This window comes from Pseudophryne corroboree, chromosome 7, assembly GCF_028390025.1.
Source record: "Pseudophryne corroboree isolate aPseCor3 chromosome 7, aPseCor3.hap2, whole genome shotgun sequence".
Taxonomy (NCBI): Eukaryota; Metazoa; Chordata; class Amphibia; order Anura; family Myobatrachidae; genus Pseudophryne; species Pseudophryne corroboree.
The window spans coordinates 360398444-360416839 of NC_086450.1; the positions used below are offsets into that span (position 1 = coordinate 360398444).

At 47.0% G+C, this 18396-nt stretch overlaps 1 protein-coding gene across 5 annotated transcripts in view; it reads right to left on the bottom strand.

Moving 5' to 3' along the window:
* The window catches only part of USP42 (ubiquitin specific peptidase 42), a 204478-nt gene that overhangs the window by 22928 nt on the left and 163154 nt on the right, over positions 1-18396 (bottom strand). For all 5 annotated transcript variants that reach the window (XM_063934470.1, XM_063934473.1, XM_063934471.1 and 2 more), the window contains 2 exons: positions 4289-4359; positions 3166-4173 (listed from right to left, as the gene is read on the bottom strand). In XM_063934470.1, coding sequence (XP_063790540.1) covers positions 3166-4173; positions 4289-4359 — 1079 coding nt within the window. The remainder of the gene's footprint in view (positions 1-3165; positions 4174-4288; positions 4360-18396) is intronic.

An 18396-nucleotide genomic window follows, 5' to 3' on the forward strand; every position in this document is an offset into this window, starting at 1 on the left:
AAATACATGGGATCCCCTGTAATTTCCCCCCCCGTATTTTGGCAACCAGGACCGGCTCAAAGAGCCAGAGGCTGGTTATGCTTAGGAGGGGGGACCCCACGCAATTTTGTTTCGGGTTTTTTATTGTTTTTTAAACATTTTTTAAAATCGAATCAAAATCCGTCAAATCGTCCGTTTTTCGACAGCGGGACTGTCGAATTCGTTTTTTATTGAATATGTCGAATTCCGGCACCCACCTGCCATAATTCGAAGGTCGAATTGTGTCGAATTTAAAAAACGGGCGAAAAAAAAAGCGCAATTCGTCCGGAATTGCATATACCCCTTAGTCAGCTTTCCAAGAACATACCCATAATCCAGAATAGATGTTGCTGACGCTTTATAGCTGCCAGTATGCCAGCATCCGACAACGCTTCACTAATGTAAGTATTTGCAGTCTTTACATAATCCAAGTATAATCTGCATTGTTCGCATATTTACTCAGCCAATTCCTCTTCAATTGCCTGCAACCAAGCTTCTGTCACCTTTGTGGCCCAAGAAGCTGCCATAGTAGATCTGTTTATAGCCCCAGTGAGATAAAACAGACTTTAAGCAGTTTCCCATTCTCTTATCAGTAGGCTCCTTCAATGAGGACACCGAAGTGACTAAGTGGAGGACTTCATTAAGCATGCGACATATGAATCCACAAGAGGAGGGTTCTCCCATTTACTACAATACTCTGTGAGAATAGAATAATGGGGGGGGGGGGGGGGGGGGGAGACAACTTTTTGAATACAGTAAATTTCTTACCAGGAGAATTCCAAAACTCCTGTTTCACTCCCTTTAAGTGTTATGAATCTAGAAATTCTGACTTAATCACTTTCTGCTTTTTGAACACATCGTATTCTTAGCAAAAGCTTCGGAGTTGTAAGATCTGTCTTACAGCTGCCACATCCACAACCAAAGGGTCTTCCTTCTCTGCTGCACTGGAGTCTGGGACCGAGAGGTCAGACTCCTCACCTTCCTCTTCAGATGACAGACTCTGAAAGTAAAGTGGATTGAGAGGCTGATATAGCCTGTCTTGCAGATTTCTTTCCAGGAATTCTCTGGCTAGATAGGGTCTGAGTCAGTGTTTGAACTTGTTTTGACAATTTTTCTGCCCAAAGTGGATTTACCACCGGAATCACATTAGCCTGTAATGGCATAGGAGGGCCCATAGGGGGCCTCAGACGCTCCACCAGTGTACCGAGCAATTGGGAGAAGGCTGCCCAGGGAGGCTTTTGTGCAGCCACAGTAGATGAGGACTGACCAGGGGAAATAGAACAATTAGTACATAAACCCTCCTGTATAACCTCATCTGCAGAAAACTTCACGCCACATGACTTGCATGACTGTAACTGAGGATTCTGCCTGTTTACAATCCTTTCTTTCTGTAACGCAAACTTATAAGAATGCTTAACCACAGCGTTTTACAACAGAGTAATGTATGTGACAAAAACATGCTATTGCTGATAAGGGCGACCCTGACAGCACCTGTACATAAGTTTCAGAAGGAAACAGTAGATAAAAATATCATATAGTAGAAAAGAAGCAAAGACAGCAGGAAAAACCAGCACAGTCACATACAATGCAGAATATACAATATTAATACTGCAAAGGATATTTAAATCAATATAAGGATACAAGCGTTTGCAAAAACCTGGCGTGCTGTAGCCGTTTTTACAGGGAGAAAGAAGCTCAACATTCTCGGAGATCTGCTGCACTGTAAAATGACTACCCAGCTCTCTGAGGGAAGGAGGGAGAGTCGACTGCAGCTCAAGGGCAGGATATCTGAGGAAGACTGGCACCTAGAGCTGGGGGAGGGGCTACAGGTCCAGCACCCCCTCCCCTACACTGGCATCCACCCCAGCGTAGGCAGAAGCAGCGCTGCAGAAATTAACAGGAAATGGGGTGGCTGCCATTTTACCGGTGTTTAGCGCATGCGATTGTTAGAAAATCACTGGGAAAATGGCTGTTGCTAAATTTTCCCAGAGACCTACGCAAGCGCAGTAGACTGTAGGACAGGGCTAGGGACCCAGATGGCGTCTGCACACATGTTGACTCCCCTCCCGACCCTTGGAAGCTGTGCACTAAAGGATCAGTGAGAATGACACGGTAACCAGCTGCCAAAAGTGAAGCTGGCTGCAGCTGCATGCACAGCACACCTGTCAGCCAGGGAGGATTTTGAAGCTCTCGCAGTGGAGCTCAATAAGGTCTGTGTTCTGGGCATAGCTATCAAGTAGCACATATTGATTGGGACGACTGTTATAGAGGACTGGTCAATTTAACACACCTTCCATTGCGTACCTGGAGCAAAGGAGAGACACACGCTGGCCTCATCTATATATAAAGACTATGAAAAAGAGTTACGAACTAAAGTTTTTTTTGTTTATAAATTGTACACACATTAAACACAACAAACCGTGCAAAGACACACACACACTTAAAAAGCACATTATTTTTCTCCTTTCCTCACCCGCTGGATTCTCTCTATTGCTCCACAGCCGGGGGGACACACTAAATTATATCGTGGATGATGTGTCTGATCCAGACACATCATTCAGGATATCGTCGTGTATATGCACCATGTTGCTGACGATGCACACTTTTGCGTGTTGTCATCGTCCGTCGGACTTGCATGCACGGCAGACATCACATGGCCCCACTCTTCACCTCGCCGCTCCAGACATCGGCAAGTGTGTACGCACTTGCTTATGTTGGAACACCGTCGCTGACCATATAGCCGGGTACACACATCGTCTAGTGCAGGCATGTCAAACTCATGGTCATCCAGCTGTTGTTAAACCACAAGTCCCAGCATGCTTTAGCAGCTGATCAGTGGAAGGAATGCTGGCAAAGCATGCTGGGACTTGTAGTTTCACAACAGCTGGAGGGCCACGAGTTTGACATGCCTGGTATAGTGTGTACCCAGCTTAACTCGTGCTGTAGAAATTTTGTCCTTCCATGGCCCCTTATATCCTGCTCATGTTTTATACAAGTGGAGGTAGTGGGAGAAGGAAGCTTCATCTGCAGCTGCGCGTGCTGTGTATAAGTGCTACCGTGATGATTTACCCTTGCCCCTCGAGAGAAAAAAAATAGTAGGTTTGTACACACACCACAATAGATAAAAATAAAAGGAAGAAGACTTACGTTTTTCTATCTCCCATGTGGGAGTTGTTTTTCTCCACATATAGGTTGTGAAAATTCTTGCGCTTGGAAATAAGCTCACATTCATCTCCATTTGTGTTATTAACAGAATGAAATTTTCTTTTTTTTGAATCTCCATGTTGGTGGTGGTTTGCGTAATTGCTGGACTTCCCATGGTGAGAGTCATCAAAGTGCCGTGTGTCTCGCTTTCTAGACTGATGTGACCAGCCCGTTCTGTGATCTCTGGAAGGCCTACTGTAGTTGTCTCTGCTGTTATAGAACGCATTGTCCCGATTAGATCTATAGTCACAGGATGAATAATAATCACTCGGCCTATAGCCATTCCGTTGTCCATGTTCATCGGGGTAGTTTCTCTCTCGGCTACGTGAACGATCCCTTTGGTAATGGTTGGATTGATATGGATGATCAGGTTTCCTTGACCAATGTTTCCCATGGTCCCGGTAGCTAAAATGATTATTTCTTACAGAGTGATCCCTGGAGACATATGACGGTCTATAAGAATTAGCCTTGGACCTGTCATAGTTGTTTAAATGTTTGTCACCATTACTGATGGTTGTCTTATAGGAGTGTCTTTCTCGGTCTCCGCTAGGAGAAGTACCTCTTTTATTGTGAAGATGACCCTTTCTGTCAAACGGTCTTCGACTTCTTATCAGTGTCTTATGGTCATGATCATCAACGGCCTGGACAGAATAGCGCTCTTTGATTTGAGGGAAAGGTGTTGCTGTAGGCATGCATTTGTCAGAATTATATGCTGGACACGCAATGGATGACTGATCACCGTTTTGTCTACTGTGGGAGGTCACACTTCCATTTCTTTTAACCACTTGTGACGTAGTGCCGGTGTTACAAGGAGTCCGAGTGTCCCTTTCCTTTTGGTGGCATGATGGTACTTTGGTGGCATGATTGTACTTCCTGGCCATGTCCAGCGAGTCTCCTTTATCAGCACCAACATTGTGTAGGACTGGCAAGTTGTTTTCTGAATTTTGCAAACTAAGAAAAGAAAAAGAAATATACTGTGCTTAACGACCGGACTACTATATCCAAACAAGCAATACATCAATTACATTTTTGGAAGGAGTAAAATGGTGAGCTACAGTATACTTACATTCTCTCTACTTCTGGGCTCCTGGGCATTGTTGTAGGTTTGATTTCTTCGGCCAGAGCTGCAGGACCAGCCTAAAGATGAAAAATAAAGATATACCGCTATTTAGAGTCGCTTCAATTTAACACATTGTTGCTTCACCATACCTGGTGGGTGATGTAACAATTGACAAGTTCATGCTTTGGTCATACACCCCCACCCCAACTATATCTACATATAAACAAATTATTTTTTTACAATTTACTAGTGCATACCAGGCCCAAAGTGACAAATAATTCTAACAATGAAACAGAGGGATAGAAGAAGGCTCTCCTGGATGTCGAATCCAGTTTCAGGAACACATTTAAACTAAAAAAATTGAATTTTGAACACACTTTTGGCTTATTGGGAGCTGCCATGATGACTTCTCAGAAAGCAAGTATTTTTCAAATACATAAAGAGAGGATTTTGGTACTTACCGATAAATCCATTTCTCTGAATCCTCTAGGGGACACTGGAGTCCTATACAGTAGGGGTGTGAAGCCTTGAACCGGAGGTGTGGCACAATCTTAAATTAGCATTGTCTGCACAGCCGGCTCCTCCCCCTTCACATCCCTCCTCCCTCAGTTTGAAAATTGTGACTGAGAGAATAGGACATGACACTATAGCCCATGACGAGGAACCGAACCGTACAACATATCAAACAGCGGCCAAGAACTCTTAACCGAATAACTAACGCTGTTTGCACGAACTGATTAAAACAAGAACTTGGAACACAGCAGGTTGACAGCACCGAGGCGGGCGTCCAGTGTCCCCTAGAGGATTCAGAGAAATGGATTTATCGGTAAGTACCAAAATCCTCTTTTCTCTTTCATCCACTAGGGGACACTGGAGTCCTATACAGTAGGGGACGTCCCAAAGTTTTCCCCCAGGGAGGGAGTGCTGTCGGTGGCCTGCAAAACTAAACGTCCGAACTTAGATTCTCCGGACGCAAAAGTATCAAACTTGTAAAATCTTGCGAACGTGTGGGCTGAAGACCACGTCGCCGCTCTGCAAAGTTGAGTAGTGGAAGCACCTCTGGCAGCCGCCCACGAGGCACCCACTGATCGGGTAGTATGAGCACCCGTCTGAACCGGAACCTGTTTGCCACAGGAAATATAAGCCTGCCGAATGGCAAGTCTAATCCATCTGGACAAGGTCTGCTTAGAGGCCGGCCAACCCTTCTTTGGCCCATCATAAAGAACAAACAAATGGTCCGACTTTCTGAAGGACGACGTAACCTGTACGTATACCCGTAAAGCTCGGACAACATCCAATGACACGTCCTCATCTGTGAGACCCTGGAAAGATGGGACCACTATTGGCTGGTTTACATGAAACCCCGACACCACCTTCGGAAGGAAGTCTGCTCTTGTACGGAGTTCCGCCCTATCCTCATGAAAAACTAAGAAAGGGCTCTTACAGAATAAGGCTCCCAACTCAGAAACCCGCCTAGCCGAAGCCAAGGCCAGTAATAACGTGACCTTCCAAGAAAGATATTTCAGGTCCGTTCTTGTCAACGGCTCAAAAGTCGGTGACTTCAAATATTCTAACACCAAACCTAAGTCCCATGGTGCCGTGGGAGGACGAAAAGGGGGTTGAATCCTCAGAACCCCCTGTAAAAAGGTTTGAATCTCTGGTAAGGATGCTAGCCGCTCTTGAAAAAGGATGGAGAGAGCCGAAATCTGAACCTTCAAGGAGCCCAATCTGAGTCCTCCCTCTAGACCGGCCTGAAGGAAAAGTAGAAGTCGCGATAAATGGAAGTTAGATGAATTCCATCCCCGTTCCTGACACCAAGCCATGTACCGTCTCCAAATCCTGTAGTAGTGCCTGGCTGTGACTGGTTTCCTTGCGGCAATCATTGTAGGAATGGCCGTTCGTGGGATCCCTCTGTTTCTTAAGATACGGGTTTCAATAGCCACGCCGTCAAACGCAGCCTATTCAGATCGGGGTGTAGGAACGGTCCCTGAGATAGCAGGTCCTCTCTCTGAGGTAATCTCCAAGGATCTTCCGCAAGTAATCCTCGCAGGTCGGTGTACCAACTCCTGCGGGGCCAATCTGGTGCGATTAGAATGACCCACACTCGTTCCCGCTTTATTCTTTTCAGAACCCTGGGTAGGAGTGGGAAAGGTGGAAAAATGTAAACCCTCCTGTAACACCAAGGAAGTGTTAATGCGTCCACTCCTTCTGCTGCTGGATCTCGAGTTCTTGACATATCTGGGCAGCCGATGATTTTGTCGAGACGCCATTAGATCCACCTGAGGCAGACCCCATCTTCTCACAATCATGTTGAAAATGCGTGGATGAAGGCACCACTCCCCCGGATGCATGTCCTGGCGACTGAGGTAATCTGCCTCCCAGTTCTCCACACCTGGAATGAACGCTGCGGAGAGAATGATGTCTCTTCTTTCTGCCAACAACAAGATCTTTGTGGCCTCCTTTAACGCCATCCTGCTCTTTGTTCCTCCTTGACGGTTTATGTAAGCCGTCGTCGTGACATTGTCCGACTGAATCCTGATGTGTTGATTCATGACTAGGTCTTCTGCTAAGAGAAGGGCATTGTAGACTGCTCTTAGTTAGAGGATATTTATGGGTAATTTGCTTTCTTGTAGCGTCCACCGTCCCTGAAACTGATGGTCCTCTAGGACGGCTCCCCAACCTCTGAGACTGGCATCCGTCGTCAGGATCTTCCAATCCCAAATGCCACATTTCTTGCCGGCTGTAAGGTTCTTGTGTAACGACCACCATGTCAAGGAGACCCGTACTTGTGGTTGAAGTCGGATTCTCCGATGGAGGAGCCAGTGCGAGCCTGCTCCCTGAGCAATGCGGTTCATCTGGAATGGTCGGGAATGAAGTCTGCCGTACTGGAGAGCTTAGAACGACGCCACCATCTTCCCGAGAAGTTGCACACAGAGGTGCAGAGAAACGGTCTGCGTCCTCAGTACCTGAGCCACTAATCTCTGTAGGTCCTGTACCTTGCTCTCTGGTAGGAACACACGTAATAGGACCGTGTCCAAGATGAGACCGAGGAATTGAATCCGTTGAGTCGGTATGAGGTCGGACTTTTGGAAATTGACAATCCATCCATGTTGAATTAGAAATTGATGTGATGTCTGAACATCCTTGAGCAGTCGATTCTGAGATGGAGCTTTGATCAGTAAATCGTCCAGATAAGGTATAATCGTGACCCCCAACAGTCTCAGTCCTGCCACCATGATCGCCATGATCTTTGTGAAAATTCTTGGGGCTGACGCTAGACCGAACTGCAAAGCCCGGAATTGGTAGTGCGAACCGTAAGTAAGCCTGGTGAGGAGTCCAGATTGGGATATGCAGATATGCATCCTTTATGTCCATGGATACCATGAACTCGCTTGGCTCTAAGCCTGCAATGACTGATTGGATTGATTCCATCTTGAATCTGTAGACTCTTAAAAACTGGTTGAAAACTTTTAAATTGAGTATTGGTCTGACTGTCCCGTCTGGTTTTGGCACGACAAAAAGATTGGAATAGAACCCCGTTCCTCTCTGAGAAGCGGGAACCGGAATAATGACCTCTGCTTGTAGCAATTTGTGAATTGCTGCCCGTAGTGCCCTTGCTTTTTGAGGGCACTGAGGCAATCCTGTTGTAAAAAACTGACTGAGGCCTCTGTTGAAATTCCAGTTTGTATCCCTGAGAGATTAAGTTGTTCACCCAAAGTTCTGGTGAGGTTTTGGCCCAGATGTCCTGAAAACCTTCCAGTCGGCCGCCCACCAAGGGGGACCCCAGGTGAGCTGGGAGGCCGTCATGCCACGGTCTTGTCAGCAGGTTTATCCTGCTTTCTGGTTGCGAGCGGCCTCTACCTCTGCCCCCGCGTGCTTGTGCACCGAACCCCCTACCTCGGGCTCGAAAGGACGGTGACCTAAATGAAGTAAAAGATGGTCCCGAATAACCTCTCCTAGTTTGTGGAGCGGTTCTCGTATAAGGAGTTGGCAGAAAAGTGGACTTCCCCGCTGTAGCCTGCGAAATCCACTTGTCCAACTCTGGTCCGAACAGCATTTCACCCCCAAAAGGGAATGGATTCTACCGCCTTCTTGGTGTCAGAGTCACCTTGCCATTCTCTGAGCCATAAAATCCTTCTAGCCGATATGGCCGATGCAGATATGCGCAATGCTATTCTGCTAATATCCTTAGAAGCTTGACACAAGTATGCAGCAGATTCTCGAATGTGTTCCGCCAGCTGTGTAATCTCTTCTAAGCTATTTTCCTCCTCAATAGCTTGTACAATCCGGCCAGACCATGCACCCATGGCTTTGTTGACCCAAGCACAGATGATCGCAGGTCTCTGCGCTGCACCTGCTGCTACAAACATTGATTTTAACGCCGTGTCAACTTTACGGTCGGACGCATCCTTTAAAGTAGTTACGTTAGGAATTGGCAAGATTGTCTTCTTTGACAATCTTCCTAGTGAAGCATCCACTACCGGCGGATTTTCCCACTTGTCGATTACACCCTTAGGTAGGGGGTAAGTTACCTGAAAACGTTTCGGAAATTGAAAACGTTTGTCAGGTTGTTTCCAAGCCTCCTCCATCTGAACTGGAGGGATTTAGGAATGGGGAACGCTGCTGAACGCGGCTTCTGGGATTCGAACAGATCGAAATCCTCCTGCTCCCGGACTTCCTCTTCCTTAAAGCTTAGGATGTCCTTAACCGCGTCAATTAAGGAATCCAGACCAGAGATCGCAGAGTCTTCTTCAGGAAAATCGGCGTCTAGGTTAGGTTCAATTAACTCACCTTCTTCCGTATCCAGAAGAAAACCCTCTTCCTCCTCAGTTTCTGGTATAATAGGAAGAGTTCTTTTAACAGCCCTGCGCACACTTGTCTCAGCATGTGCGGGCGGTGTTAACTTAATGAGAAATTCCTCCATTGTCTTTGAGAATCCCGCAGCCCATTCTGATTGCTGCTTGCGGGATTCTGCCATTTCCTTGGAGATTCTATTGGCAAGGTTGTCTTTCCAAGCCTTAGGCAGAGCACTGCTCCCAGGTGGAGCGTCCTTGTCTAAGCAGGAGTCGCACACCCCGGAGCTGCCAACCCGCGTGCTCTTCTTGTTACATTTCGTACAAACATAGCAGGTCTTTGAGGTCTTGGTAGCCTTAGACATGTTGTTTTTCTTTTTAAAACCCCTTACCAGGGTATTACGCAGCGCTTTCACCCTTTAAACTAGGAAGAGAAAGACTGGGAGATGACGGAAGCAAAGGTATTGGATCCGGCTGGAATTACCTGTCCCCTTTTCTTTATAAAAGGAACAGGTCAAAAAATTAAAATAAAAAATAAAACACCAGCCGACTCTCAACCCTCACACCCCAACTGTAAATCAGCTACGATGTTAGAGTTGGCTTGCTTCTGTGTATTTTCTCCGGGATCTTTGAACAGACGTCCCTTGAAAATATAATTTGTAAAGTTTGATTACTTTTCAGGAGATCCTCATATTGTATATATACACATTTCCCCAGCAGAGGGAGCTGTTGCCTAACTCTCTCTATTATCTTAATGCCTGTACTATCCAGGCCGTGCAGCAGGGGGAGTTATTTCTTTTAAGAATAAACTTTGTCCTATGTACACTACTGGTGGGGGAGGACCCATCCCTCACCTCATCCTGGCGCCAAAACGAACAAACATGGTCCCCACTATGTAAGTTCATATGATGTGGCCTTTCAACAGTGATCTCCCCCTCTGCCGCTACACAGCGCGCTCCGGACCCGCTGGCTGGCGCGCGCGCGACGGGTCCGTCTTCTGCAGCGGTGCCCGTGCTCCTCTCCGCCCGTGAGTCACCGCATTTGCAGCTCGCCCTGGGGCTGGCACGCGCGACGGGTCCGTCTCCCGTAGCGGCGCCTGTTCTCCGCTCTGATCTTGCTGTGCAGCGCGCCGCTTCCGCCGTCCCCCCCTGCTTACAGGGAAGACAGGCTGAGTCCCGCGCCGCACTAAGTCTCCCACGCGCTGCCATGCCCTTCCTCCCTGATTAGCTGTATAAAAGGGAGTTTTAAACAGTATTGAGGCCAGGTTTTAGAGAGAGGGGAAAAAAATAAAAATATATCATTACTAACTGGATCCCTTGTACCAGTACTCACTATTAGTTGATCTTTGAGGATCTCCTGTGGAGAGATGCAGGTCCCTTCAATAGGGATCTTTGTCTCTCTGATCTTAGGCAGCTTTGTCCCCCCTTTATTAGGGTTACGCAGCCCCTTTTAGATTTTTAGTCAGGAGCTCAAGTGCTCCACGTATTGTGCCTCCAGCACAATTTTTCAAACTGAGGGAGGAGGGATGTGAAGGGGGAGGAGCCGGCTGTGCAGACAATGCTAATTTAAGATTGTGCCACACCTCCGGTTCAAGGCTTCACACCCCTACTGTATAGGACTCCAGTGTCCCCTAGTGGATGAAAGAGAAATATATAATAAACCAGTAACTCACTGGTTTATATTATTTTATTGGCATAAAAAAAAATAACAGATCTAAAAACACAACATAGAAACATAGAATTTGACGGCAGATAAGAACCACTTGGCCCATCTAGTCTGCCCCTTTTTTATTTTATCCTTTAGGCAATCTCAACCCTTTTTGAACCTTAATTCTTTGTAAGGATATTTATATGCCTGTCCCAAGCATGTTTAAATTGCCCTACAGTCTTAGCCTCTACCACCTCTGATGGGAGGCTATTCCACTTATCCACTACCCTTTCTGTGAAGTAATTTTTCCTTAAATTTCCCCTGAACCTCCCCCCCTCTAGTCTCAATGTATGCCCTCGAGTTCTAATACTTCTTTTCCTTTGAAGAATGTTTCCCTCCTGAACTTTGTTAAGACCCTTTATATATTTGAAAGTTTCTATCATGTCCCCCCTTTCCCTTCTCTCCTCCAAACTATACATGTTAAGATCTTTTAGCCTTTCCGGGTAAGTTTTGTGATGTAGGCCATGCACCATTTTAGTTGCCCTTCTTTGTACACTCTCTAATGTATTTATATCCTTCTGGAGATAGGGTCTCCAGAACTGGACACAGTATTCCAGATGGGGCCGTACCAATGACCTATACAGTGGCATTATCACTTCTTTTTTCCTGCTACTGACTCCTCTCCCTATGCAACCAAGCATCTGACTTGCCTTTCTCATTGCTTTGTTGCATTGCTTTCCTGCCTTCAAGTCACTTGAAATAGTGACTCCTAAATCTCTTTCCTCCTCAGTAGTTTCCATTATAGTACCCTTGATACTATAATTAGCCTTTGGGTTTTTGAGACCCAAGTGCATGATTTTGCATTTTTTTAGCATTAAACTGTAGTTGCCACGTTCTTGACCATTTCTCAAGCCTACCTAGGTCATTAATCATTTGTTTGACCCCTCCCGGTGTGTCTACCCTGTTGCATATCTTTGTATCATCTGCAAAAAGGCATATCTTCCCTTCAATACCATCTGCAATGTCACCAACAAAGATATTAAAGAGAACTGGACCAAGTACAGATCCCTGGGGTACTCCACTGGTAACATTTCCCTCCATAGATTGCAGTCCATTAACTACGACTGTCTGTTTCCTATCCTGCAACCAGGTTCTTATCCATTTAACTGATTTATAATCCACCCCCAGGCTTTCAAGTTTATTTAGCAGTCTGTGATGTGTGACAGTGTCAATTGCCTTACTAAAGTCTAGATATGCTACATTTACAGCTCCCCCTTGATCTATTATTTTCATCACAGAGTCAAAAAAGTCAATAAGATTTGTTTGGCATGATCTCCCACCAGTAAATCCATGCTGTTTTGGATCCTGTAAGTTGTTTGATTTAAGATATTCCACAACTCTTTCTTTTAATAGTTTTTCCATTACTTTCCCTACTACTGATGTAAGGCTTACTGGTCTGTAGTTACTTGCTTCTTCCTTGCTTCCACTTTTGTGCAGTGGAACTACATTTGCTCTTTTCCAGTCCTCTGGAATAGCACCTGTATTTAGTGACTGGTTAAATAATTCTGTTAAAGGTGTAACCAGCACATCTTTTAGCTCTTTGAGTATCCTTGGGTGTATCCCATCTGGTCCCATTGATTTATCCACTTTTAGTTTTGAAAGATCTGTTAGGACCTTCTCCTCTGTAAATGTATTTTCATCTACCTTATTTTTATGAATGTCCTTGCAATTTAACTGTGGCCCCATCCCTTCTTCTGTAGTAAATACTGAGCAAAAAATAAGAATTTACTTACCGATAATTCTATTTCTCATAGTCCGTAGTGGATGCTGGGACTCCGTAAGGACCATGGGGAATAGCGGCTCCGCAGGAGACTGGGCACAAAAGTAAAAGCTTGAACTAGCTGGTGTGCACTGGCTCCTCCCCCTATGACCCTCCTCCAAGCCTCAGTTAGGATACTGTGCCCGGACGAGCGTACATAATAAGGAAGGATATTGAATCCCGGGTAAGACTCATACCAGCCACACCAATCACACCGTACAACCTGTGATCTGAACCCAGTTAACAGTATGATAAACGAAGGAGCCTCTGAAAAGATGGCTCACAACAATAATAACCCGAATTTTGTAACAATAACTATATACAAGTATTGCAGACAATCCGCACTTGGGATGGGCGCCCAGCATCCACTACGGACTATGAGAAATAGAATTATCGGTAAGTAAATTCTTATTTTCTCTAACGTCCTAAGTGGATGCTGGGACTCCGTAAGGACCATGGGGATTATACCAAAGCTCCCAAACGGGCGGGAGAGTGCGGATGACTCTGCAGCACCGAATGAGAGAACTCCAGGTCCTCCTCAGCCAGGGTATCAAATTTGTAGAATTTAGCAAACGTGTTTGCCCCTGACCAAGTAGCTGCTCGGCAAAGTTGTAAAGCCGAGACCCCTCGGGCAGCCGCCCAAGATGAGCCCACTTTCCTTGTGGAATGGGCTTTTACAGATTTTGGCTGTGGCAGGCCTGCCACAGAATGTGCAAGCTGAATTGTACTACAAATCCAACGAGCAATCGTCTGCTTAGAAGCAGGAGCACCCAGCTTGTTGGGTGCATACAGGATAAACAGCGAGTCAGATTTCCTGACTCCAGCCGTCCTGGAAATATATATTTTCAGGGCCCTGACTACGTCCAGTAACTGGGAGTCCTCCAAGTCCCTAGTAGCCGCAGGCACCACAATAGGCTGGTTCACGTGAAACGCTGAAACCACCTTTGGGAGAAATTGAGGACGAGTCCTCAATTCTGCCCTATCCGTGTGAAAAATCAGGTAAGGGCTTTTATAAGATAAAGCCGCCAATTCCGAGACACGCCTGGCTGAAGCCAGGGCTAACAGCATTACCACCTTCCATGTGAGATATTTTAATTCCACAGTGGTGAGTGGTGAGTGGTTCAAACCAATGTGATTTTAGGAACCCCAAAACCACATTGAGATCCCAAGGTGCCACCGGGGGCACAAAAGGAGGCTGTATATGCAGTACCCCTTTGACAAACGTCTGGACTTCAGGCACAGAAGCCAGTTCTTTTTGGAAGAAAATCGACCGGGCCGAAATTTGAACCTTAATGGACCCTAATTTTAGGCCCATAGACAGTCCTGTTTGCAGGAAATGTAGGAAGCGACCCAGTTGAAATTCCTCTGTAGGGGCCTCTTAGGACTCACACCACGCAACATATTTTCGCCAAATGCGGTGATAATGTTTCGCGGTTACATCCTTCCTGGCCTTTATCAGGGTAGGGATGACTTCTTCTGGAATGCCTTTTTCCTTCAGGATCCGGCATTCAACCGCCATGCCGTCAAACGCAGCCGCGGTAAGTCTTGGAACAGACAAGGTCCCTGCTGGAGCAGGTCCTTTCTTAGAGGTAGAGGCCACGGGTCCTCCGTGAGCATCTCTTGAAGTTCCGGGTACCAAGTCCTTCTTGGCCAATCCGGAACCACGAGTATAGTTCTTACTCCTCTCCTTTTTATGATTCTCAGTACTTTTGGTATGAGAGGCAGAGGAGGGAACACATACACTGACTGGTACACCCATGGTGTTACCAGAGCGTCCACCGCTATTGCCTGAGGGTCCCTTGACCTGGCGCAATATCTGTCTAGTTTTTTGTTGAGACGGGACGCCATCATGTCCACCTTTGGTTTTTCCCAACGGTTTACCATCTCTTGGAAGACTTCTGGATGAAGTCCCCACTCCCCCGGGTGAAGGTCGTGTCTGCTGAGGAAGTCCGCTTCCCAGTTGTCCACTCCCGGAATGAACACTGCTGACAGTGCTATCACATGATTCTCCGCCCAGCGAAGAATCCTTGCAGCTTCTGCCATCGCCCTCCTGCTTCTCGTGCCGCCCTGTCTGTTTACGTGGGCGACTGACGTGATGTTGTCCGAGTGGATCAATACCGCCTGACCCTGAAGCAGGGGTTTTGCTTGAGTTAGGGCATTGTAAATGGCCCTTAGTTCCAGAATGTTTATATGAAGAGATGTTGCCATGCTTGACCACAAGCCCTGGAAATTTTGTCCCTGTGTGACTGCTCCCCAGCCTCTCAGGCTGGCATCTGTGGTCACCAGGATCCAATCCTGAATGCCGAATCTGCGGCCCTCTAGTAGATGAGCACTCTGCAGCCACCACAGAAGAGACACCCTTGTCCTTGGCGACAGGGTTATCCGCTGATGCATCTGAAGATGCGATCCGGACCATTTGTCCAGAAGATCCCACTGAAACGTTCTTGCATGGAATCTTCCGAATGGAATCGCTTCGTAAGAAGCCACCATTTTTCCCAGGACCCTCGTGCACTGATGCACTGACACCTGTCCTGGTTTTAGGAGATTCCTGACTAGCTCGGATAACTCCCTGGCCTTCTCCTCTGGGAGAAACACCTTTTTCTGGACTGTGTCCAGAATCATTCCTAGGAACAGGAGACGTGTCGTTGGAATCAGCTGCGATTTTGGAATATTTAGAATCCACCCGTGCGGACGTAACACTAACTGAGATAGTGCTACTCCGACTTCTAACTGTTCCCTGGACCTTGCCCTTATCAGGAGATCGTCCAAGTAAGGGATAATTAAAACGCCTTTTCTTCGAAGAAGAATCATCATTTCGGCCATTACCTTGGTAAAGACCCGAGGTGCCGTGGACAATCCGAACGGCAGCGTCTGAAACTGATAATGACAGTTTTGTACTACAAACCTGAGGTACCCTTGGTGAGAAGGGTAGATTGGGACATGGAGATAAGCATCTTTGATGTCCAGAGACACCATATAGTCCCCTTCTTCCAGGTTTGCTATCACTGCTCTGAGTGACTCCATCTTGAATTTGAACCTCTTTATGTAAGTGTTCAAGGATTTTAGATTTAAAATTGGTCTCACCGAGCCGTCCGGCTTCTGTACCACAAACAGCGTGGAATAATACCCCTTTCCCTGTTGTAGGAGAGGTACCTTGATTATCACCTGCTGGGAATACAGCTTGTGAATGGCTTCCAAAACTGCCTCCCTGTCGGAGGGAGACTTTGGTAGAGCAGACTTCAGGAACCGGCGAGGGGGAGACGTCTCGAATTCCAGTTTGTACCCCTGTGATACTACCTGCAGAATCCAGGGGTCCACTTGCGAGTGAGCCCACTGCGCGTTGAAATTTTTGAGACGGGCCCCCACCGTGTCCGAGTCCGCTTGTAAAGCCCCAGCGTCATGCTGAAGACTTGGCAGAAGCAGAGGAGGGCTTCTGCTCCTGTGAAGAGGCTGCCTGGTGCAGTCTTTTTCCTCTTCCTCTGCCCCGGGGCAGAAATGAGTGGCCTTTTGCCCGCCTGTACTTATGGGGACGAAAGGACTGAGTTTGAAAAGACGGTGTCTTTTTCTGCTGAGAGGTGACCTGGGGTAAAAAGGTGGACTTTCCGGCCGTTGCCGTGGCCACCAGGTCCGATAGACCGGCCCCAAATAACTCCTCCCCTTTAAACGGCAATACTTCCATATGTCGTTTGGAATCCGCATCCCCTGACCACTGTCGCGTCCATAACGCTCTTCTGGCAGAAATGGACATAGCACTCACTCTTGATGCCAGGGTGCAAATATCCCTCTGTGCATCACGCATATATAGTAATGCATCCTTCAAATGCTCTATAGTTAGTAATATACTGTCCCTATCCAGGGTATCAATATTTTCAGTCAGGGAATCCGACCACGCAACTCCAGCACTGCACATCCAGGCTGATGCGATTGCTGGTCGCAGTATAACACCAGTATGTGTGTATATACCCTTCAGGATATTTTCCAGCCTTCTATCCGCTGGTTCTTTGAGGGCGGCCGTATCAGGAGACGGTAACGCTACTTTAGATAAACGTGTGAGCGCTTTATCTACTCTAGGGGGTGTTTCCCAACGCGCCCTAACCTCTGGCGGGAAAGGGTATAGTGCCAATAATTTATTAGAAATTAGCACTTTTTAATTGGGGGAAACCCACGCTTTATCACACACCTCATTTAATTCATCTGACTCAGGAAAAGCTACTGGTAGTTTTTTCACTCCCCACATAATACCCTTCTTTGTGGTACTTGTAGTGTCAGAAATGTTCAATGCCTCCTTCATTGCCGTGATCATGTAACGTGTGGCCCTACTGGACATTACGTTTGTCTCCTCACCGTCGACACTGGACTCAGTATCCGTGTCTGGGTCTGTGTCGACCCACTGAGGTAACGGGCGTTTTATCGCCCCTGACGGTGTCTGAGACGCCTGGACAGGCACTAATTGATTTGTCGGCTGTCTCATGTCGTCAAAGTGCTGTCACGTAGTTCTTTAAATACAACCATCCAGTCAGGTGTCGACTCCCTAGGGGGTGACATCACTAATACAGGCAATTGCTCTGCTTCCACATCATTTTCCTCCTCATACATGTCGACACAATCGTACCGACACCCAGCACACACACAGGGAATGCTCTGATAGAGGACACGACCCCACTAGCCCTTTGGGGAGACAGAGGGAGAGTTTGCCAGCACACACCAGAGCGCTATATATATATATCAATAGGGATAACCTTATATAAGTGTTACTCCCTTTTATAGCTGCTGTTTATAATTTAGCTGCCAATAGTGCCCCCCCTCTCTCGTTTTTACCCTGATTCTGTAGGGACTGCAGGGGAGAGTCAGGGAGCCGTCCTTCCAGCGGAACGGTGAGGGAAAATGGCGCTTGTGTGCTGAGGAGATAGGCTCCGCCCCTTCACGACGGCCTTATCTCCCGCTTTTTTCTGGAAAACTGGCAGGGGTTAAATACATCCATATAGCCCAGGAGCTATATGTGATGTATTTCTTTTGCCATCCTAAGGTATTTCTGTTTTTATTGCGTCTCAGGGCGCTCCCCCCCAGTGCCCTGCACCCTCAGTGACCGGAGTGTGAAGTGTGCTGAGAGCAATGGCGCACAGCTGCAGTGCTGTGCGCTACCTTAGTTGAAGACAGGAACGTCTTCTGCCGCCGATTTCACCGGACCTCTTCGTTCTTCTGGCTCTGTAAGGGGGCCGGCGGCGCGGCTCCGGGACCCATCCAGGCTGAACCTGTGATCGTCCCTCTGGAGCTAATGTCAGGTAGCCTAAGAAACCCAATCCACTCTGCACGCAGGTGAGTTCGTTTCTTCTCCCCTTAGTCCCACGATGCAGTGAGCCTGTTGCCAGCAGGACTCACTGAAAATAAAAAACCTAAAATAAACTTTTACTCTAAGCAGCTCAGGAGAGCCACCTAGCATGCACCCTTCTCGTTCGGGCACAAAAATCTAACTGAGGCTTGGAGGAGGGTCATAGGGGGAGGAGCCAGTGCACACCAGCTAGTTCAAGCTTTTACTTTTGTGCCCAGTCTCCTGCGGAGCCGCTATTCCCCATGGTCCTTACGGAGTCCCAGCATCCACTTAAGACGTTAGAGAAATAATTACTTAGGTGATCTGCTATTGCCTTGTCTCCCTCCACCAAATGCCCACTCTCTGTCTTAAGTCTTATTATTCCTCCATTTGATTTTCTCCTTTCAGTTATATACTTAAAAAAAGTTTTGCCCCCTTTATCTACTGACTGGGCCATTTTCTCCTCAGCTTCTGCCTTTGCACGTCTGATCACTTTCTTAGCATCCTTCCGTCTGTCCAGATACACCTCTTTGTCGTTATTATTTTG